The sequence below is a fragment of the Labrus mixtus genome, chromosome 9, assembly GCF_963584025.1.
Source record: "Labrus mixtus chromosome 9, fLabMix1.1, whole genome shotgun sequence".
Lineage (NCBI taxonomy): Eukaryota > Metazoa > Chordata > Actinopteri > Labriformes > Labridae > Labrus > Labrus mixtus.
In genome coordinates, this window is record NC_083620.1 from 16607874 (window position 1) to 16630915 (window position 23042).

The window sequence follows — 23042 nt, forward strand, 5'->3', positions numbered from 1 at the left end:
GCATAGTGGGTTTTTATCTACCCTTCATCTACTACCATGAATCTAATGCGGTGACTATCTCTTCTACTGATAAATATGAGTAACTCCTCGTACTAATCAGAACTAATAGACGCCCCCAGATTCATGAGAAAATTAAAGGTTTAAATTAAAGTTCCTGCCTCCATAACATCCACCAACTCAGCTCCATAGAAGCCTTATCAATGGATCCAAGTTTAAATATATTTAAGCTCCTGAGAGGAACTTTCCGTTTGTAATGATTTGGCAACTTCCTGTGGACAAAGCATTACTTCTTATTCATTTGCTAATCCTTATGTAGTATGACATAAAAAAGGCAATCTGTTGATCATTTGGCTCTAAATTAAAAAAGCTGAATGAACTGCTAATGTAAACAAAGGAAAAGGGGGAAACTTACTGTATGTGTAGTTGAAATGAAAAAGCATTTAATCAATTTGGGTCCATGTCTTTATGAGGTGACCGGAAACAGCAAGGAGAGAAAAGATATTTTCAGGAAATCTGTTGAATTACTGGTAAATGTGGTATGAAATTACAAGAAAACGGTTACAATTGTTTCCATCACACGACACGCATCACTGATCCTTTTAACAGTGATCAAGAAAATGAAAGCTCATCAGGCCCTTTATATGATGATATCCCATATCACTTTGTAGTCTTTATATGTTGCATATCAAGTGATACACATTTCCCAGCAGAAATCACATGAGCTTCCTGTTACTTTTACACTAGTCATTGAATATGGTTAGTGAGGTGAGGTGGGTGTAAAAAAAGGTGTTTGGTTTTCTAAAAGGTTGGGGTTTTTTTTATATTTGAACTTTAAACACAATTATGTCCACTTTCTTAATCTATCTTTAATAAATCATAAACTGATCTTTGAGCATTTGAGTCATTCTTCATTTGGATTCTAATTTGTCCTAACAAAAGTTTTTTTAATATGTCTATTAGTATACAACATGAGACTATAGGACACATTCCTTGGCGTACAGATAACCTTACGATGTTAATCATTAACCAGGAAGTTTCCAAACTGCACTTCCTTTCTCAGGCTGGATATCAAGTTTCACAAATTACACACCTGTGTGGACAAAAGAGTTTGGGTGCCTCAACTAGAAGGGAGACCTTAGTTTAGTGGCTTTGATGGTAAATTGTGGTGCTCGTGTGTGTGTGTGACAGAGAGAGAGAGAGAGAGAGAGACAATCTGATATAAAAGGAGGTCACAGATGTGGGATGAAGGAACTATGAAGTACGTTCCCAGTTCAAACAATTGAGGTCGGCTGAAGAAACTGAAGAAAGTTGCTAACTTTCTGACAGCAGGAAACTTGTTTTCCCCCCAACCTTCAGATGCTTTCATTGAACGCTGCTTTACAGGTGAGGAAGAGTGAGCTGATATAAGGAATGATTTCTGTGTGTGTTATCGCAAATCCATTTTTCTTCATAACCTTGACTAACAGTTTCCTAAATAAGTCATGTGTGTCTTTAATCACATTTCTGAAACAAAATAAGTATATTAATGGTGAAAACAGGAAGGTTTCACAGAGATATCCATGAATGTAATGAACCGTTGAGTTGCTGTGTTGCACAGTCAGCTAAAAAATCTTAAATCAAATCTTCAACTGAATGATAAGGATAAGGATTCAAAAGGCCTTACAGGAATGGTACAGATTTTAAATGTGTCAGCCTGACATTTTTTAATGTTTGAATCCTTATGTTCCTGAAATGTAAAAATCTACTGACAACCCTCCACCGTCTTATGAGAAGTTAAAAAGAAAAATCCGGCTTTTATGTTTAGTCAAAAACATCTATTTTAATTTAGTACGCTTTTATACTGGTATAAAGTAGAGTTTTATATGTTCATGCTCCTTTGTATTTGCTAAAAAATGGCCTTCTCATGAAATGAAATGCTTCAGCATGATCACAGATTTCACTCTGAGATCCATGTATTGTTTTTAAGTGTTTTTGTACAAAGTGTGAATATGCTGCATTGTTTGCACAACAATGAGAAGCCAAGGGGTTTCTACATTTACAAAGATGCTTGAGAAAAAAAAGGTTAGAGTAACCAAGGTAGTGCCATCTTAGTGTAGTTCACTTAGTTGGCACAATTTCCTTCTTACAATGTGCCAGCTAAAATCATATAGCGATATATATCTGTTAATATGTAACCCATCTGGACCATAAACTGACAACTCAGCAGTCTGTTTTTTACACCCAGTTACATCATGTGCTCACAAACGGCAACAGGTGTTTTCATTAACAAAGAAATGAAGAATATACATCGTATGTAATTCATTATTCTGAGAGATGTTATGTTTGGTTGCCGTGCTATGAGAGCTGATGGGATTATGCAGGAAATGAAGCAGTGTAACTCAACAGAACAATAAACACCTCGCCGCAAACAAGGGCGTACAATTGATTCTTTTTGGATCTCTGAATTGCTTTCATCTTCTCTTTAATAGCATTAGCAAACATCATGTCGGCCATTGTTTAACCATATCTAACAGGATAAAAGTACTAGTGACTATATAGTATTTCTTTGATCTATAGCTTAAACTGTGAGGGAGATTTTTTTGTTAAACCCCTTCATTTTTAGTGATTATGATGTTGACACTTTGACTCATGGCTCAGTCAGCGGTATATGAAAGAAATTCATTTGCCAGATGACATACCAGGGTGTAACCTCTGAAATGTGTTGCCACCTGTATGGTGACCTGGATGTTTAATAAGGTTAACACAGGCTACTGGCAAAACATTTAACCTGCCTATCTGGATAGTATTCGAGTTGACAGGTACGTTTTATAATCGAGAAAAGGTTAAGAGAGAGCTCTGAGGTTCACTGAGTTAAATTGTCCAGGTCAAGCACCACAAACTGCTGCTGCTGTTCTAACAATGGCTCTTTCTCCTCCGCCAATCTTATCAGTCTTTTTTTTTTTTCTCACACTCCAAAGTAACCCCCAGCCCTTTATCTCTGCTCAGTGTCCCATAACATCCATGGTAGCTTAATTTATAGAAGTACTGACCTACTGACCATGGTGGTCATTGATTGAACCTTTAAAAGGTCATTTGAGACAATATCAGTTACGTGCGAGAAAAAATGGCTCCTGTATTGTTTTCCATGATTTGATTAGTTCAGGCATATTTGTAATATTGCTGTGTTCGCAATCCAATCAGTGATGTCAAAACCGATCATTTATTTGTTTATTTATCAGAGCCAGAGACTTTTCTGGCAATGTAAAAATATAACTTAAGGGGCGCAGGTAGACTCGTGGTTAATTCATGCACCCCATGTACAGAGGCTATAATCCTCCAAGCGGACGGCCAGGGTTCAAATCTGATCTGTGACTCCTTTCCAACATGTCCCACTCTCTCTCACTCTCTCCCCGATTTCTGACCCTATCCACTGTCCTATCTCTCAAATAAAGCCACAAAAATGAACCATTAAAACTATAACTTAATATCCGTTTCTGAATAGATTACTGCTCATTAGATTTGTTCAGACATGTTTTTTCCTCCTGAAACTGGTCCTGATACCTAAACTTGAATACTGGCTTATACCCAGTATCCCTCAGTTACCAGTGCCAGTAGTGTGGTTAGTGCCCGTGCCCCGTGTACAGAGGCTAAATAAAGCAAAACATGATTTATAAGAATTTTTAAAAGCAGTTTAAAATATTACCCAATAAGAACAAGTTTGACTAAAATGTTCATTGTACTCCCAGCTAACAAACTGTCGTTGTTTCTTATTTTCATATAATATTGTACCTGGAACTGATTACATTTTGGAAGGATAATCAATTATGGTATTGATGTGTTGACAGGCATAATTCCCAATTCTGCATTTTAGGCGGTATCAAAGGCTTGTGTCAGTATTAGAACAACTCTACGGTGTTTTGTGATAATATAATTTCAGCCACCCATTAGTCCACCTGTTTCGTCCAGCCTAAAATGTAGCTTTTGATGGATTTATAGGACATCTTGTTTAACAGTTTTGATTTTCAGTTACAAATTATACTAGCTTTTGGATAGAGTTTCTGTGAAAATACAAACATTCATGCTCTTCTCAGGATGAATTAGAATTAATGCATATATACTCTTTCTGGTAATTTGTTGGATACAAAGAAAATGCCACATTCATATCCACCTTATCTATACTGAATGCTATAGGGCTTTTATCAAATGTTAAAGTGCTTATACGCCACGCTAAGATGGCTTGTATTGTAAACATTATCTTATTAAAATAGCTGCATTCAATCATTGTCATTGCAGTTGTTAGTAATACACTTAAAGCAGCACTAATAGTCTAAAAGTCTCACAGCCACTGTGGATTTCTGTAAGTCATTGGGTGGATTTGTCATTTTCCTCGAATGCTAACGCTAAAAAAAAACGTAGCATGATGTGAGTCACAATCTGATGTCAGAGACGATCTCCTGACTGATACCAACTGACTGTCAAAACAAAACAGGTATAAAACAACCCACACCTCCGCCTCAGGGCGATTTACTGCGCTAAGTGGGAGTATGTGTGGGAGGAGGGACAAACCTGAGGGAGCCACACAGGTATGGAGAGACAGAGAACCAGAGGTAGAGGAGGGTTCAAGTGTCAGGTTACATGGACTATTTGAGGTCTGTTTTGTTTTGAAGAACAGGGCTTGGTCAGCCAAAACAGCTTTCTCTGAATCTGCGGAGCATCTAAACACAACGCTACCCTCCAGAGCTCTTTATTACAGCCCTTGGGTTTCAAAGAGGGGGCAGGCCCAACACCCTGTCAGACGGATTCGGTTACACTGCTGAAGAAAGAAAAAGGGGGGGAGAGAGAGAGAGAGAAAGAAACCATACCACAAAGAATTGTGGTAGAAAGTCAGTGGAGAAGGACGCACCGGGAGATAGTGAGTGAGTTTCAGAGGAGTCCCACCTCCAGGGAGGGAGGCAAGTGTTTACTCTGTGCTCCGTGTTCCGTTGGCTGCATCTAGGCCTTTTTTAAGAAAGACAACTACATCATGTGGGTGAGTACAACTGAAGTCAAATCAAAAACATATTCATTGAGAGGACAGCAAGTTAGGACACAGATTTGCATTGGAGGGACCAGTTGAGTATCATTTGACTGATAAAACTGGTGGTGGCTGTAACTTTGATATGTACTTTCATACTAAATCTGTACGGTGTGTTTGCTGACTTCTGCTGAAGCAGTCCTGCAGTGAACTGGCTCGTAACACCAGCCATGTTTTGCATGTTGGAAAAGGGATCTCAGACTAAAAGGGGAACTTCCTTGTGCTTCATGTACTGTATCATATCAAAGGTGTGTCAGGTGTGTGATCAGGGGCAGTGTGTGGTCCAGGTTCTTAGTCCAACTGCTTCTCAATACCTTGGCTTGATTTGTGTGGATACAGTTTGATTGATACAGCTGCAATAAAATCTAAATTGATTAATGGAAACATCGTTTGCTTCTACAATTAGTAGCAACTGTTTTTTCAAGTCATCTTTAACCTTAAATCTGATTCAGTATGTTCGATATCGGATGCCTGAGTATTAAGCATGGAGAAAATGAAGCAGTTCAGCTCACAGCCCCTGAAGCTTTTCCAAGAAGTATAGAAGAGACACTGATTTCCAATGTGAAACTGCTTGATTGGGTGTTTTTAGGTTGTTTTAATGTTTATTTTGTAGAGGAACTAACCATTGTGGTCATTTTGGCTCCTAAAAAAAAAATCTAAAACTTTGTCCATGGAAGGAATCCTTATAGAAAGTGAAGCCACGTATTTAGATACATAGGCAGTGGTTCAGTTTTAGCTCCTGTGTGTAGTACCTATGTGAGAGCAGGGGTCAACACTATCAGGTGTGCACAACTGCCCATTTAAATGTGTACAAGCTCTTTTCTGCCACTATATATCTAATCATGTGTGGTCTGCACTGGTCTAGATCTGTGCTTGCGATTAAAGCTCCACCAACATGTCACTAGCCGTTTCTTAAAAGCCCTTTTGTCAAAGATTCAGTTGAGAGGAACATGATCCAAAGAAGCAGAGACGCTGCGAGGGTAACACCTCCTTTTAACAAAAGGTTCACAGTGTCACTGCTTTATCTGTAAAGATGACCCAGTTATGCTTTGTGGCTGGAGCAGGAGAGGAAGCAGTACACACAGATCCGTATGTGTCCACCATATCAGTCTGACTTGGACATGGTCCTGCTTTGCTTGTAGCATCAGATTGTTTCACATTGTTTGCAAGTAAAACGGTTTATCGTAGTCATGGTAACAATGACGATGTTATCGTTTCCCAGCAGGAACTATGATCATGTCATGACTAAACAGGACTCCATTATTGACTCTCTTTAGCCATCTTTCTGGTTTGCCAGGTTTTTTGCTCTCTTGTTCCTCTTGCCTTTAATCCTCATTTATTGAGGATTAAATCTAATTTCTGTTGACCTAATTTCTGCATTGTTATTTTTTCACTAAGGTGTTAGTCAGCCGGTATTATGATGAGTAATTGATTGTTTGGCGGACTTTTGTTTATTGATAGTTCACACAGATATCACCACTGTGGAGGTTTCTGGTAGTTTGTACCAATGAAATAAAAAAAAGTTTTTAAAAAACTATAGGGAAAAAAAAAAGCAGAATCAACAAGCAAGGAAGTATCAAAAAACACTGTAACAGGGTCACGACATTCATGAAGCTTTCCCTGCTGGAGGGGTGAGAAATGTTAGCAGAGAGGAAAAGGACGGAAGAGTTTCTCTAATACAGGAAACAAACAACAAATGCCCTATTTCCATCATGTTTCTACATCATTCTGACCATTTCAGGTTTGATAAGCACTCTTTAATGTTTTTTTTTATCTCTTTAACTCTCTCTTTCTACCATGAAATAATAGAACATGACCTTAGCATTAGTGCTAACCTGCTAATTTGAATAAACCTGTTTGTATAGCAGTTTTGCGTAGGGTTAAGCAACATATGGATGATATGATGTGACTCTGAACAAAGCGTGAACCACAACATGAGAGCAAGCTAAACACAGTTTGAATCAGACTCTTCAGGTATTGATAAATACAACGTACAGAAATGAGTGAAGGGACAATGCTGGCCCTGATAACGTGGGTGAACATGGTTGCAGTTGATCAGTGATCCCAACAGATGAAATGCTAAATGTAACCAGAAGTATTTGTTTATTTATTTATTTCCCTGTAACATATATTTCTATACTTTCTAACACTGTGCCAATCCAAACACTGAAATGTACTGTTAGTTCAGTATTGTTGTTGTAAGGGGGTTGGCTTTTTCATTACATTGTGCAGTAATAGGAAGCAACACTTAGGTAGATTGTTTAATCTTTAATGGGGTTGTGGTCTGGAAGGTTTTTTGAAACCTGTATAGTAGTTAATGAAAAGTGGTATTTGTTTGCCAATTTAATTGAAATCCAGAAAATATGCATTTGATTCAGATGGATCCAGGTTTTACTTCTTGTTACATAAAGTTAAAAAGTATAAAGCTATAAAGTTAATATATGATGCAAGTTTAGTTTTTTTTAATTAGCATTGACCACAATACTTCAATTTAACACTCTGCGTTTCAATGAAGAGAAATCTTTGAGATCCGTGACAAAACTACCAAAAGACTTAAGAACAAGGTGTGCTGGTGTTTGACGTATGCACTTTTCAAGATACATGATGACCATGAGAAGTTCTGGCTTATATAAGAGAGTCTGATGTTGTTTCTCGGTCAGTATAGTTGAGTCATAGCAGTGAGCTCCAAAAAAACCTGTCCAACAACATTCTTCCCTGCCTCTTCTTAAAGTCTATACTTTTGCCTTGTCCCTTACAAGCGACGACTGCGTCAAAGCCTACCATCAAACTTCATTTTAGACCATTTAATTCAGGAATTGCAGCAAAGTGAGGCATAAACACGCACACAGGGACTTCCCCCTATAATCAAAAAGAAGAAGTGTGTATAATAGTGCTCAGTTTCAGCTGTTTTGTTTAGCTATGGTTCAGGAAATTCAACATTTATATATCAAATATTCAAAAGACAAAGGAAGAACAGCTTGAAGAACAGTTCAAACAATCAGTCAGTAACCGTGTAGCCTACCATCTGCTGAAACGTCTACTTACAGCAAGCTTCCATAGTCATGTGAAAGATACAGGATGAGCTAGATTCAACTGTGATGAAGAAAAGCAAACATGCAGGACAATCTGTCAACTGAGAGAGATGAAATAAGAGCATAACAATTCCAGTGCCACAAAACAGATGATCTCTGAAGAGCTATTCTAATATAATGGTAAACAATAATAATGTATCAGTAGATTGAATACTGATTGTTTTATGGGTAAAGCTATGCCAGTTAAATTGTTTATAGCAAGTTGTCGATATTAAGTAGTTTTGCATATTTTCAATGCAAATTTTCAATATTTTGCAAGGCAAATATTTATGACACAGAAATAGTTGTATAATCCGGTTTGACCTCTGGTGAATCTCACACCATAAGTGGCTTATGCTTTCATAACCCACTGTTCCTCTGAGTGGATTACTGCAAAATGGTAAGTTTCGGGAAACCAAAACTACTTGAACCTTTGGGAAAAGACCATGGTTTGGGCCAACATATTATCTATAGGCCTCATAAATTGATATCAGAACCCAGATCATCCCACATCTGAGAAGATGTTTTTTTGTTGGACAAAATAAAGTTAAACGCATTTTACATATTCCAGCCCAGTATTTTCCATTATAACGACTTGTTTGACAGTCGAGTAAGTCTTTCAAAACATTTTGAGGAATCTAGTCTCTGTGTGAAGTTACAGTTAGTCGGCCTGCCAGGTGTGAAATATTGTTCACATGCAGCAGGCATGCTAAAAAAAAAATCTACTGTAGGCCTTTACAAGATGCTGAGTACCAACAACAGACAAACACAGTTGGCAGGTGGATGCAGTGGATCATCTAGCACAGGGATGGGCAAATTTGGTCACAGCGAGGGCCACATTCATTTAATTCTAAGGATACAAAAACAATTACAGTCAATAATGTCTCCAATTTAATATATACCAGTGATCAAATATTATTATGGACATATTTCTGGTTTTCATGATTTCATGGCAGATTTTGTCATGTTTTTCTTCATGTTTCCAATTAATTGATATGTAAAAATTGACCCGAGGGCCACGTTGAGGGTTGATGGGGTCCGCCAGTTGCCCACCCCTGGTCTAGCAGCTAAAGAAAAGCCTGAAAACAGAACTGAAGGCTGAGGGTATGAAAGAGGATACTGCTCTGCTGAGTGTGTAAATAAGCAGCAGATATCAGCTTTTTGTTTATAACTTTCTACTGCCCTAAAGTTACCTATAACCCCCTAAATATTTACTTATTTGACATACTGTCAAAGTGAGTTCCCTATAAACAACGACAGAGGAAATAAATAAACATTTTCGAATCCTGTTTTTCATTGGACACATGCTGAAAAAAAAGACAATGACATGAGTTTAACAAAGTAAGCTTCGGTTTCGGCAGTCAAAGTGTGTTACCTATGGTTACATGCCGCAGAACTGGAAAAGACCTATGTGGCTTTGTGGGGAGTTATCCACAGAGTTTGCAGATTCAAAGTAAACAGCATATTCGTATAAAACTTACATTAGGATTAGAAGTGTTAGATGCAAGCACTCTCATGTACTGGAGTTTCTGCTCAATAATTGGTCATCACTGATGATCAGTGAAATATAATGTAGCCGTAACTGTTAAAGGAGTGAAATGGATGATAGGCCTGAACTACCTATTGGATGCATGGACGCTTTTACCTTTTCCCAGCTTCCCATCTGGTAACTGTTCAACTCACTTAACCTGAAACCAATAGTCTCTCTACCATCATGTGCCTAATTGTTGGGATCATGCTCATTGTAAAATGTTGAATAGTTTAGCTCCTTCGCCCTTTGTGAACCCTGTCTTTGGAGTATCTTTCCCTTCTATTGTATTCTAGGTGATTTCCTTTGTCATTTTTCCTACAAAATACTGACTGCAATGTACTGTACACAGTTACGCAACTGGGAAACAACTGATACCTTGCCTTAGGATACTTCAGGTTTATGGCTCCTGTGGTTGAAGGGTGGACACCATCGCTACCTCCATAAGAAATAACATTGTGTTCCCTCTACACCATATCAGTTGCATTTGAATGGGAGCCTGACTGGTGTCCCAATAGACCAGCAGCCACACAACAGTCCACAGTACTGTATGTTCAGTCTGTCATTTTCACAGGTGGGTCTGTTTGGAAACAGATTATAGGAGGAGCCTGCTGCATATAGAGTGTCTTACATATACAAGGAGCATGGGTGTAAGGTGACAACTCCTATCAACTCCTTCATAATCTATAATTCTACTGAGGATAAGCATTATATTATGCACCTGATTTTACATGGATCAAGTTTTCTATTACTTGCATTTTTGGATATATTGAAGGATAGACACATATTTAAACAATATCAAACGCGGCTGTCGTCTCGGGCGGGCGGCCCGGGTTCACGTCCCACCTGTGGCTTCTTTCCCGCGTGTCGTTCCCCGCTCTCTCTCCCTGGTTTCCGACTCTGTCCACTGTCCTATCTCTCCATTGGAGGCACAAAAAGCCCAAAAATGAAAATCTTTAAACTGTATTTTTTTCTCATCCCACCCAGTGCACACTGTTGTTTTGACGCCTTTGCTCATTTAGCTGTATCTCTGTTACTCTTTCCTCAGACGACTGTCCAGGTGCCTGAGGAAAACATTAGACCGTTGAATCCAAGGCAGGCAGGTAAGCTGTCCTTTTTTCCCCTCTGCTGTCCTCCTTTTCTAATATATCATTATCTATGTTTTTTGATTCATTGCTTCTGTTTGCTCTCTGTCACTCCCAGTGGTTCCACGACCGGGCCGCCACAGAAGGCCCATGACGGCCCCAAAGACTCAGAAGGACAAGGCGTCTAAAAGGAAGAGAGTGTTGCTGACTGTCCTAACAGTTGTGGTGTTACTGGGCATACTGGCCACTGCGGCATTCTTCAGTGAGTCACCATTTCTTAAGTTGTTTTTTCCCTTTATGGACACACGCACGCACCACAGGGGTGGCTTCACATTTCAATTAGCTGTCACTGCTTCGATAACAGAGGAACATGTTATATGATGGTGTCAAGTCAATGAGAGGATTCAGTCAACCAAGGAAACCGTCTTTCTAATCTGTGTTCTCGCTTTTCTTCCACCTTTTCCCACCAGTAAAGAATCTGATTGACAGCAAATACTTCTTCTGCAAGCGTTCTTTTAAGTTCATCCCGTTAAGCAAAGCCTGTGATGGCAAACATGACTGCACAGGAGGGGAGGATGAAATAACTTGTGTGTCAAGCTTTAAAGTCAACACAACCTTTCCAGGTAAATAGATCACCGGACTCGTTCTTACTTTGTCATCACGGACACAAAAAGAAAGCTTTCTCTCATGTCTATCGTTTCTCCTTGCAGTGCGTCTCACGTCAAGTCGGCATGTCCTGCAGGTGTACAGTGCTGGCACCGGTTGGCGTAGTGTGTGTAGTGACGACTGGACCGAGAAGCACACACAGACAGCATGTAAACAGCTGGGATACACAAAGTGAGCTGACACCAACTCAGAATGATTGCATAGAAAAAGCTGAAAGCAAGTCTCACATGTTCCCCTTTCTGTGTTAACAGTAAACCTAAAAGCACCAGTGTCCCAGTGAACACCTTGCTGTCGTCCATGAAAAATGGACCATTCACAGCTGTCCGTCCTAGAACTACAAGCACACCTTTACATCAGGCTACCATTGACCGGTGAGTCCAACAATTGTCATTAAAAAAAAAAAACAGACCCTTTTAACTCTACAGTTCATGACTGCATTTGTCATATCATATATCTGATTTCAGCCATACAGTCAGTGGTGTTCAGGACAATCTTACTGTTCCAAGATCAACAAAGACATTTATTAAACCTCTTTTTCTCTGTATAATCTTCAACTCTACTCTCTCTTTCTGTTTCATCTTCAAGCTTTTGCTCTCCCTGTGTTGTTCAGACTGTGTTTTTCTTCTTCAGCGTTTCTGTTCCTTTAAGTAAAAAAAAACAAAAAACTCCACAGTTTTTGTTCCTTTTCTGTCTTATCTCCCTTGAAAGTGGGGGAAAAAAACCTGACCAATGTTATTTGAACAGAACTGGGGGGGGGGGGGGGGGGGGGGGGGGTGTGGCAGCTTGTGAGGTTATATGTATATGTATAATGGCAAATCTGTAATAAATGCCTCTTTTTGCCCCAACAGCAGTGCGTGCAAATCTGGATCTGTGGTGTCTTTGTCCTGTTCAGGTGAGTTTATTTTTTTTTTTAAACAACAATCACCATTAACATAGTTTACAGTAGTTATCTTTGCATCTTTGAGATGACATGGTTATGTCACCAGTACTTCAGTAACAAGCCCATTCTTGTCCGTAGAACGCAAAAAAAAAGTCTTCTCAGTAGCACACGACAGACTACTTCTTCATTCTGGTTTTCAAGAGTTTAAATAAAGGGTTGTGGAAAAAAAAAAACATTGTCCTTCCTCAAATGAAGTGCCATTTTGTTTTTCAGACTGTGGCAATGTGGGCTCTCAGGACCGTATTGTTGGGGGTACAGATGCTTTAATTGAGGACTGGCCCTGGCAGGTTAGCCTGCAGCAGGGAGGAAGACATACATGTGGAGGCTCGCTGGTGTCACCGCGTTGGGTTGTCACTGCCGCCCACTGCTTTGCTGGGTCAGTTATTTTTCATATATAGCCTTTCTTCTGACTATCCTTTGAGGTTAACAAATTTCCTGTTAAATCTCTTTTTTTTTTCTTCTTTTTTTTGGGGCTTTGCAGCAGTAAGAAGGAGCTGAGTGGCTGGAGGGTGGTGTCAGGACGGACATATTTGGGCACTCTTGGAGGTTCCACTGTGGACAGGATAGTATTGAATGGAGACTATGACACAGCACGAAACGACTATGACATTGCCATGATGAGACTCAGCAGCCCGATCAGCGTGGGAGGCAAGACTTTATTTTAATAATGGTCTAAACACAAGAACAGAAATAACTGTTTGGTATATTAGTTAGCATATTAAACCTGATCATTGCCTAATAAGAGAAATGAATTCCCAGTTGTGTATGCAGTAGGCTTTACTCTATTGCTCCCTAGTGGGGAATATGTCAGCAAAAGGCTATTTATTTTGTCATTTGAATTTGTGATACATGTATTTCTACAGCTATAACCAAACAAAAAAGGCCCTAAAGGCATCATTTACTAAATAAACGCACTGCACCTTTCTTTTAGAGTTGCAGAGGCCGGTCTGTCTACCTCCTAAATCCTTTGGTCTGCAAGCGGGAGCTACCATGGCTGTGACCGGCTGGGGATACCTGGAGGAAGACGGTAAGAAATCTGCACGCTGCCTCTCATCATTCTTACCTTGCACCTTGTAAAAAAAAAAAAAAAAAAAAGAGAACATTTGTCTTCAGTTACCTCAATTACTCAAAAGTATCATTCTCCTTGGGTCTCCAGGTAATGTTTCTCCTTCACTCCAGAAGGCCTCTATCCCTCTGATAGACCAGGCTAAGTGCTCCAGCCCCTCAATTTATGGCAGTTCTATCACAGAGAGGATGATGTGTGCTGGTTTCCTGGAGGGGAAAGTGGACGCCTGTCAGGTAGACACGGAGTGCAAGTTTGCAAACTGAAAAATGCATCGCTGTCAAATTAGATCAATTTGCTTCCTCATATCTACAATTCTATATCTGTGATTGTTTGTGGAAACACCCAGTATTGACATTGTGAAAATGTTTCTGTGCTGTTGTGAATCACAGGGGGACAGTGGGGGTCCTTTGGTGTACTTCAGCTCCTCTAAGTGGCATCTGGTGGGAGTGGTGAGCTGGGGTGTTGGGTGCGCACGGAAAGGAAGGCCAGGTGTCTACTGCAACGTGGAAGTGTTGTCAAACTGGATTCAAACAGTCATTGAGGTACAGCATACAGATTCTAGTCACCTTCTTAGGGAGAAGAAGACACCACTTCTCTCTATATCTTTTATTATGTCCACCTAAATTTAGAATGTAGTAGTAAAAAAACTGTTACTTCCTGTAGTCAAGTTTGTTTGGTGAAACACTAACTCTACTAACACTAGATAAAAAAATTTGCCTATGTTATAAAAATGTTTACTTCCGCCTTCCAGAAAAATCCCTGAGATCCTCCGTTTGTGACGAGCAGCCACCACCAGACTCCGGTCCAATTGACCTTGGAACAACTGAAACTAAAAAGATTTGGTTTCAACGTGGCTGACTGAAGATAGGAGAGAAAGTGAAAATGAGGATCGATCTCAGCTAGAACAGACTGTCAAACACAGCCATATGCCAAAAACACTGCACACACACACATCACACACATCACACAAACTTATTTCAGGTGTTGTTTTGCCATTTCAGGTTCTAACCTCAGGGAACAAGAATATTTATGTTGTTGCCATTGACATAAGGGCTTAGCAATAACTGTACAAACCTTTTTGTGCAGATGTTTTACTTACCAGACAGACATACTGTTCTTTATATCATGTGCTACGATGTGCTAGGTGTGCAACGTTATGTGAGGGGTCATGTGATCTAAAAAACAAAAAAAAGGGTGACGGGATAACCCTGTGCTTTATTAATGCCAGCAGACATCAGTGTGAAGCCTCAGGTTAACGGTGCCAACAGAAGTGGACTTAACACATTCATGGTGCTGATGTAAGTGCGTGTGCCTTTAAAAGGACAAATGTACGCTTTGCAGTATGAACAGTGCGTTTGCTCCACACCATTGGTTTGAGCACTTTATGTGGAAATTGACAAATACTTGACCTGTATGTATGTGGACATGATTCAAATGTGCTGTTTGTAACTCAAATCTTTCTGCTATGCATCATCGTACCTCCAAATTGAGTTCAAGTGCAATCAGAAATTGGGCAGTGTACCTTTAAAAGATTTGCTCTTGGTCAGAATGGACATACAGATATAAGCATCACTTCCATAAAAATGTAAATGAGAAACATTTAGTACAATGTGTGCTCTCAGGTAAAACTGGAAGTGTATCTCTTAATGTCAAAGTTATATCGCAGTATAACAGTACATCATTTATCAAAGTGATCCACAGAGCATGACAAAAACTGGCACTTTTGAGTAAAAGAATCATGGTGGACTTGGATTGTAATATACTGTAAAATCAACTATCTGATCATGTATAGCGTTTGTCTCAATCTCTCAATGCACCGTGTGGTGAGAGACACAATGGATATCATTTGACTGTAAATAAGGTAGCATAACATTGGAGTGTATATATGGTACATTTTCTTGATTTTATATGAACCTGTATATAGGCTGTAAATGTAATAAAACTTGGTAACCAGAACAGCTGTCTTGATATTCTTGACAAGTGTGTGTGCTAGAAGAAACTGGATCTGTCTTTGTTCCATTCACCACCTTCAGGCACACACCCTCTGACCCTCGGCTCACAAAGGAAGCCACAGTGAACAGGGTTTGTGCAAATCATTATATAAACTGGACCAAAAAGGATCCAATTACAATTTCTACTCAAATTTCATACACAATAAGTGGATAATGCTTTGCAATGTGAAGGTATTGTTCAACAGAGACTAATAAATCTGACGTGTACAAATTCACTTTTAAAACTTTAAAGTTGTGTTAATGTCTGCTTTATGCTTCATTTTTAAAAAACCTTTTATTTTTGTACTTCTGACACCTCTATGGTGGAGAGATGTAATTTCCTACGTGACCTGTTTGTCCCCGTTCATTTTTTCTAACACCTTTTTAAATTTCTACCATGACCTTCTACAGAACCACTTATAGCAGCAAGACATACAGAGAAAAGATTAGGGCTCTAGGTCCATTTGTTGGAGCCTAGGACCCCAAATATGTTGAACAATGTAGCACACAAATTGATTTTTCAGAGAGGGTGAAAAGAGCAGAGTCTTTCATACCACACATCATAAAGAGACAGTTGATTAGACATGAACAAACGTTTATTAAATCCTCAGTGAACTACAGAGGCCAATCACAAACCGAGTGACACGTGCTCCACCTGTTGTTAGGTTGAGGTGGCTTCAGATACAAACAGGAAGTTTTGGTACATCCCCCACCTAGACACACCACAGAATTGAACCATGCCATTTCCCCCAGAACAGACTGATTGGAGGAAGCTGATCATCTTGATTCTTTGTTGTAAACATTAGGAAGACTGATAGTAGAACATGTACTTTAAAGTCCTTTCGAACTAAACTGCAGCAGCTCACTTGCTCATTAAGAATTTGCTGATTAGGTAGAAAATAAGCCGTGATGTATAGAAGCAGTCCCGATTATCTCCGTGAACCACGGCTGGGGCCTTTGAACGGGTTATCCTGAAGAAGGAAAAGAAAGGTAGAGTACAAAGATTCAAAACACTCGTGTTAACACTTTGTTTAAGATTATGAAGTTGTTAAGATCATTTATGAAAGCAGCAATAAAAGGTTATGTTAGATACATAAAGTTAGAAATGTAACAATTAAGGACATTAATTATTTCAAATTCCGAAAACTATTAAGTTACATGTTAAATGAATGAAACTCTTTTATACCTCATCATCATCACTATCATCAAATGCAACTCCTCTGGAAGACTGACTCTGGCTCTGAGAGCCGTGCTTAGTGAAGGATGAAGATGACGACGATGATCTGTGGTAAGAAACAGATGGACCCAAATTTAACAAACATAAGAACAAAAACAGCTTTTAAATATTCCCTTGGTTGAGGTAAGTGTGTTAATAGTGCCAATAGTGTACATAGATCACCCAATAGATTGATCCGGACCACCATGCTGTCGATCTAACCTACCTTGCAGGGGGTCGGGAAGCCTTCGTGACAGGTATGTCTTCATCTGAGTCATCAATGGTCAACTGGAGATGTGAAGTTAGTTAGAGTGTAGAAAGGCTGAATAGAAGAATCAATGTGTGTATCATGTTGGCATTTAACTTACTTCATCTACTAAGTAAGATGAGGACGCTCCAGTCCGAGATGATCTCTGGGATGGAGCTTGAAATGCTGCACAATAAAGTATAAAGAACAGGAAGAAGAGATGAAGAGAAATATTGAAGTAAAAGAATAACGGTGAGAGGTAAGACACAGTAAATGTAGTTAATTAAATTCATACACTGATGAAATAAGATTAGGTTCCCTCTCTGTGAGACCTGAAGTCTGACTTATTAGTTTTGTATACAGATCGTTAACGTGTGTTTCTACATCGTCACAGTTACACATTATGTCATACTCTTTTTACCTTGCATAATGCTTCTGCTTTGGGTTGCGGCTGAGGATTTGTGGGCGCGACCTCGACCGGCTGGCTTTGGTTCAGAGGCGGTAGCACCTTGATGAATAGAGAAACAGTTCAGAAACAACGATTCATCATGAACAACATCAAGTGTCCCTGCTTTGTTGCACTGTATTCAAGTCTACAAAAATGTAATAAGGACTAAACTAAAACAAGCACTTCTAGGTCTTTGTCGGGATAGTTTAAAACTATTCTGCCAACAACTTTTAAAATCATCCAGCCTTTATCTTAATCCTCAAATTTTGACCAGGGCTATCCACAGTAGGTGTAACTTCTGATTAACCGATGACACTTCAACTCTCAAGATTATGAAACCTTTCATACACTGAACTGAACTGTAATACACTGACTAAAAACTTCTACACTATAACCTTCATAGTATGGATTCATTTCACAGAGTAAGCAACTTTACAAGCTCTTATCTCAGTACAATGGTTATTTAAAATACAACGTTTCAATACCACAAGAGCCTAATTGTTAAGAACGCCATTTTTTTTACACTGTATGCACAAGTGCTATTACTTCCCTATGGAGCTGCACGTCTGGCAAATATCCAGTCAGAATTTGACCTGGTGTATTTTCTTCACTACTACCTGCTGCATTCATACATTGATTCATCTAGTTCCCAAAGATATATTTTTCTAGGCGGCTGACAGGAACATTTCTGGAAAAAGCTGGGGTGAATCATTTGGCTGTTTGCGTTCACACATGCAGCTCACCCCCAAAAATTCTGAGGAAAATTCAGGAGATTTTAGTATGTGTGAATGCACCTTCAGTAGTATATTTGCTCTGAGTCATCGCCCTTGCACCAGGCCTACATTCCTTAATTTGTCTTTTAACCATTGTGGCGGTTGTCCCATTTTCATTATATAACAGCAAAAAATCATTTGGTATCCTAACCTCTCCCTCTGCCTCGACTCCCCCGCCCTCTGCTGCCCCGCCCTCTGCCTCGTGTGGGGGGAGGGGTTGGGACCGAGCCTCCATCAGAGTCCATATCAACATCAGCAAGGTCATCTAATATGTCCTTATCCAGAGGCTCATCTGCACGCTCCAAACGATGAGCTTTTGCTCTGTTGATAGCCTGTGGGAAAGAGAGATAAGCACAAACCGTTAGAAAAGACAGACAACACAACATCCCAAGCTTGTAAAAACTCGGTACCGACTTCTCTGATTTCATTTTCTTCTTCATTCGTGTTCTTTTTGGAGTCTCTGAATTTTTGGATCTGGAAATGTAAAAACATGTATTGTTATTATTATAATAATGTTCAACATTCATTTCATCTGCCCTACTTCCCTTGTGAGTCCCATTTCCTTACCTCTGTGTCGATGTCCTGCTCTGTGATTACTCCTCTGGCCTGGAGGTGGCGTTGTGTCTTCTCTAACTGGTACGTGATCAGCTCCTCGACGGCATCTTTCTCATCTTTGTCTACAAACTCCTGGATGGCCTTGCCCATGCCCTGCTCGGTCAGAAGGGACAGCTGCACTGTCTGTGAAAATACAAACACACACTTTTTTTTTATGTAATACACGATGGGAAAATAGATACAAGTGTTAGATCGTTCAGTAAATACTTGAAAGTAAAAAAAGGTGTGTAGAGTACCTGCTCTGCTGCCTCAAAGAACTGTTTCACTAGGTCCTCCACTCTCAGCCCCTCGACTGCTGTGGTTTTTAATATTTTGCTGTAGTCAATATTGACTTCATCTGAAAAAATAAAGGTTGAAACATGTCAAACAGACTAACTATACACTTCTCTGTGGTGTAAACTGTAAAGCCTAAGCAGTTTTTTTTAGTCTATGGCTGCTTACAGACTGCCATTTCGCAACAGCACCATCACAAGGTTCTGCCGTCGTAACGCTCTTGTACTGACATAATGCATCCGTATCGGCACAGTATTGGTTTCCCAGTGTTTAATTTCACATTGCATTACAGCATGCAGAACCCCACGAGGAGCACAAGAGGCATGGCGTTTGAGCACACAGCGGGAGCCACACACACACACACACACACACACACACACACACACACACACACACACACACACACACACACACACACACACACACACACACACACACACACACACACACACACACACACACACACACACACACACACACACACACACACACACACACACACACACACACACACACACACACACACACACACACACACACACACACACACACACACACATCACTGTTCCACCTCACCGGCTCCGACATTACATAATGCCTGTTTGTCTCCCCCCATTATGCCCGCCACTACATCTGATGGTGGATCAGGGGCGGAACCACTTCATCCCTCCATTCTGCAACTTTGGTTACATGCTGCACGAGAGAGACGGACGGATATATTCCGCCTTCAAATGGCCTTTCAAGATTCAAGGTTATTGTAACTTTATTGTCTAACAAAGTGAGAAATGAGTCTGGGGCTCTTCACCTTTGATGTCCTCCTTTTGCTCACGCCGTCTGAGGAAGTGAATGAGGTCCTTCGGGTTGGCTATACGGTCTACAAACTTCTGACTGAAGCGTGCAGTGTTGAATGACTCAAAGCCCCCACTGTAGTCCACCTTGGGGAGAAAATGGAGAGGATGAATTAAAACACAGCATTAATACAAAGATGTGCGCAAACCCTGGATATGTGTGTCTCTTACCCTCAGGCGAATTAGAGGTTTCTCTGGGGTGAGCGGACATCCGAGTCTTTCTCTTTCAGCTTCTTCCAACATCTCGGTTACCTACAGAGAGAAATAAATCATCTATTTTATCATCTAGATGATAGATATATACTATCATTTATCTAGAAAGATTGAGTACAGATATTAGTGTCTCTATATGTCTGTGACCTAACCTTTGCATAGCACAGGTTCTCCACTTTCTTCGTGACCTGGGGTGTCTCAGGTGTGAAGAGGTCTTGGTAGTCAGCCAGCACCACATCTTGGATGAAGAACTGACGAACCGTCTTCAGAGGGATCTTCTGCAGGTTCATCTTTCGACCTTTCACCCTTAGCAGTCCTATGTGCCTACATCCACACAAACAGCCTTGGTTAAGTTCCTACCACTTCCGAAGAACCCACTCAGAATTTGAAAACTGCGAGCGTGTGCGTCTTTGTGTACTTCTTGGTTGCTTCTCCCGGGGACAGAGAGGTGGCTACGGAGCTGCCAGGCTGTGTCACATAGAAGAGCTGCTGTTCATTTCTGGTTGGTGTTATCAAACACTCGTGCTCGTGACCCCACACCACCAAGTCTAGAAACTCATCCAGGAACTGCTCAGGTATATAGTTAGTGGGCCCATGCTTACTCCTAGCAAAAATAAACACAGACAGAAATAAGAATAATTTTTTTGTGGACATTAGCAATAAAGATTTAATAGAATCACTACATAGAGAACATGCCAAATTATTACTTAACCTCTTTAAAAAAACACTGCAAAAACTCCTCACATCTTCTGTTTAGTCAAAAGAGTCATATTTTAATTTATAACTAAAATGTACATCTATTTGTTCTCTTTAAATCTGACATCAACATTCACAAGCAGGCACACACCTGTTCTGGTGGATGGTGAAGAGGTTAAACCATTCATCTTGGTCTTCTTTGGGTCGAAGCATAGTCACCTGGTTGTTGACAAACATCCTGTACAATCGCTCGTCTGGGATAGAACCTAGGCGCGCGCACAAAAACACAAAATGAAGACAGAAACAACTATTTCATTTTTATTCTTTTTTATGAATCCTGGGACAATGCCGACAATTATTACACAAAAGGCACACTTACCAAGACCGTATAAGGCTAGCTTGGTGCTGCCTTTGTGCAGGAGTACTGGACTGATTTCAATCTTCTCCACTGAGTGGGAGTGACCAAAGTGATTGACAAGACCAGAAGCACTTAGAAGATCCAACGCACACAAACCTTCAGCCTTGAGGAAGGAAGTAACATTACATTACAGCAATCTTTAGGAACAAAAAACTCAATCAAGCACATTTGTGCATTTTAAGATGTTCTGCCTCATTATCAACCATTCTGCTTGACAAAACTTACCCCAGTGGGGTCATCGTGATTACCATGAATGCTGAACACAGGAATGGAGATGTTCAGGTTTTCATCCTGATAGTTTACCCAGGGGAACCTATAACCCAGCAGTACATATATAACAACATTCATATGACATTCATTCAACAAGATAATGATAACAAGACAAATGCAGCAGAACTCACTGGGTGGTGTTAAAGTTGATGGTCTGGTCACTGAGAATGTTGAAGTGGATGGGCGAGTCCCCCATGCAGTATTTTCTTAGCATAGTGATGCAGTTGTGGAGGCATCGGCGGGTGGGCTTGTTTTCATGAAACAAATCACCTCCCAGCAGGATTAAATCGACCTGCAAGTAAACAAGTGAGTGTAAAGAAAGCAGCAGGGATTTAGATCAGCTAGACTTTTGAAACTCGATTCACACAGAGGGAGGCATTTATTAAACTGATTTGATGTTAAGGCAACTTTCTTTTTTTTTACCTGTATACACGTACACATCATGAACTTGCACACACCTGATTTGTCTTTGCACATTTGAGGATCTCATCAAATGTGTTATAAGAGTCATTGCCTCGGATGGCATCTTTCTCGAGATAACCGAGGTGAACATCTGTAGCGATCAAGATCTTGAAGGTATCCTCGTCATCCCTAGAAAAAGATGCAAAATACAGTGAAACAACTATCATATCAACTGGAGGATCATAAATAGAAAATCTGTTGTGAACTAACCAACACACAGTCACAAAATATTCGGCTCAAGGATATTTGAATAAGTAATACATTTAATAGACTCACAAGTTGTTCTCTGAGGTCATGGTGATGTGAGATGTGTAGAGATCTAATAACACCTGGCAGGTTGTCAGCAAAATGCGGAGCTGCAAAAAAAATCATCAGAAAGGTTACATTTAGTCTCAAAGCATTTAGGGAAACAATAAAACAAGCTTTAAAAAAAACAAAAAAAAACAAATGCAGGGATGCAACAACAATATCACAGCGGCTACTGATAATACAGCTGCATGTAATGTTGTGATTTCTGTTCACGCATTTGAAGAATTAGTTAATAACAAACTATTCCGTCAAGAACAAGTCAGTTAAGACAGTGAGTCAAAAAAAATTATATTTTCGTTTGTTTTTTTTTTTTGTCAGAGTTTCCTCATGGGAGCCATGTTTACAAAACAGAAACTACATACGACACACTGCACTAAGTTGTGTTATGGTGTGTTGCAGCTAGCCCACAATTATCAGTCCGTAAAGTATTACCTAACACTACTAGTAACATGTTACTAAATGCTAATTTATTGAGATGATGTTGAATTAATTTAACGCCACATTAGCTTTCAATGTAAGCTAGAAACGATTGACAGGAAGCTATTAATGTAATAGCTGACACAGTTTAAGTTTAACGGGTTAGACTTACACACAATACGTCTAAAAAATGTTCATAATACAGTTTTGTACATGCTTTAAAAAACCGCGTGGAAAACACATCACTTTCCACCCACCTCCTCCGAAGACCAACAACGAGCATATTTGTCCCGGCAAGTCTTGCAAGCCCTGTCCCCGCCCCTTTTTTTTAGGTGGCTTTTGGGGTATTGTAGTTTTATTCTGAAGCAGAGCCGTTCTTGTCTTGGGAGTGACAGCGAAGCAGAAACTACACTTCCGGTAAACAAAGCGATGTGCGC

The 23042-nt window shown here is 39.9% G+C and overlaps 2 protein-coding genes across 4 annotated transcripts; one reads left to right on the forward strand and one right to left on the reverse strand.

Annotated features, from left to right (window-relative positions):
- Window positions 1-1049: 1049 nt before the first annotated feature.
- On the forward strand, window positions 1050-15365 carry tmprss4a (transmembrane serine protease 4a). Of its 3 annotated transcripts, none has more exons than XM_061046563.1 (13): window positions 1050-1383; window positions 10701-10755; window positions 10856-10999; window positions 11208-11360; window positions 11448-11574; window positions 11655-11774; window positions 12255-12295; window positions 12557-12719; window positions 12825-12991; window positions 13275-13370; window positions 13500-13642; window positions 13799-13951; window positions 14161-15365. In XM_061046563.1, the coding sequence occupies exons 1-13, from the start codon at window positions 1357-1359 to the stop codon at window positions 14170-14172; spliced, it is 1401 nt and encodes a 466-aa protein (XP_060902546.1). In that variant the 5' UTR covers window positions 1050-1356; the 3' UTR covers window positions 14173-15365. The 3 variants fall into 3 exon arrangements, with proteins under 3 accessions (XP_060902546.1, XP_060902545.1, XP_060902547.1); XM_061046562.1 differs by having other exon boundaries at window positions 1051-1383; window positions 12252-12295; XM_061046564.1 differs by lacking the exon at window positions 1050-1383 and adding an exon at window positions 4654-5008 and having other exon boundaries at window positions 12252-12295.
- A 613-nt stretch (window positions 15366-15978) lies between these two features.
- Window positions 15979-22929, reverse strand: mre11a (MRE11 homolog A, double strand break repair nuclease). Its single transcript, XM_061046561.1, has 20 exons — window positions 22863-22929; window positions 22156-22235; window positions 21876-22008; window positions 21549-21709; window positions 21373-21460; window positions 21109-21250; window positions 20881-20995; window positions 20452-20637; window positions 20186-20357; window positions 19992-20072; window positions 19778-19907; window positions 18936-19036; window positions 18652-18822; window positions 18499-18558; window positions 18236-18416; window positions 17285-17371; window positions 16985-17049; window positions 16843-16904; window positions 16587-16683; window positions 15979-16371 (listed from the first exon to the last, which is right to left on the reverse strand). Exons 2-20 carry the CDS (start codon window positions 22173-22175, stop codon window positions 16330-16332), a joined length of 2094 nt encoding a protein of 697 aa, XP_060902544.1. The 5' UTR covers window positions 22176-22235; window positions 22863-22929; the 3' UTR covers window positions 15979-16329.
- Between the last annotated feature and the right edge of the window lie 113 nt (window positions 22930-23042).

Excerpts from the sequence above, each read along its gene's own strand:
- tmprss4a (XM_061046562.1), top strand. The coding sequence starts at position 1,357 with ATGCTTTCATTGAACGCTGCTTTACAG. Across the intron at positions 11,000-11,207 it reads GGCCACTGCGGCATTCTTCA|TAAAGAATCTGATTGACAGC; the intron begins GTGAGTCACCAT and ends TTTTCCCACCAG. Across the intron at positions 11,575-11,654 it reads AAACAGCTGGGATACACAAA|TAAACCTAAAAGCACCAGTG; the intron begins GTGAGCTGACAC and ends CTGTGTTAACAG.
- mre11a (XM_061046561.1), bottom strand. The coding sequence starts at position 22,175 with ATGACCTCAGAGAACAACTT. Across the intron at positions 20,073-20,185 it reads AGAACCTGTGCTATGCAAAG|GTAACCGAGATGTTGGAAGA; the intron begins GTTAGGTCACAG and ends TTCTCTCTGTAG. Across the intron at positions 18,823-18,935 it reads TCTTTGAGGCAGCAGAGCAG|ACAGTGCAGCTGTCCCTTCT; the intron begins GTACTCTACACA and ends GTATTTTCACAG.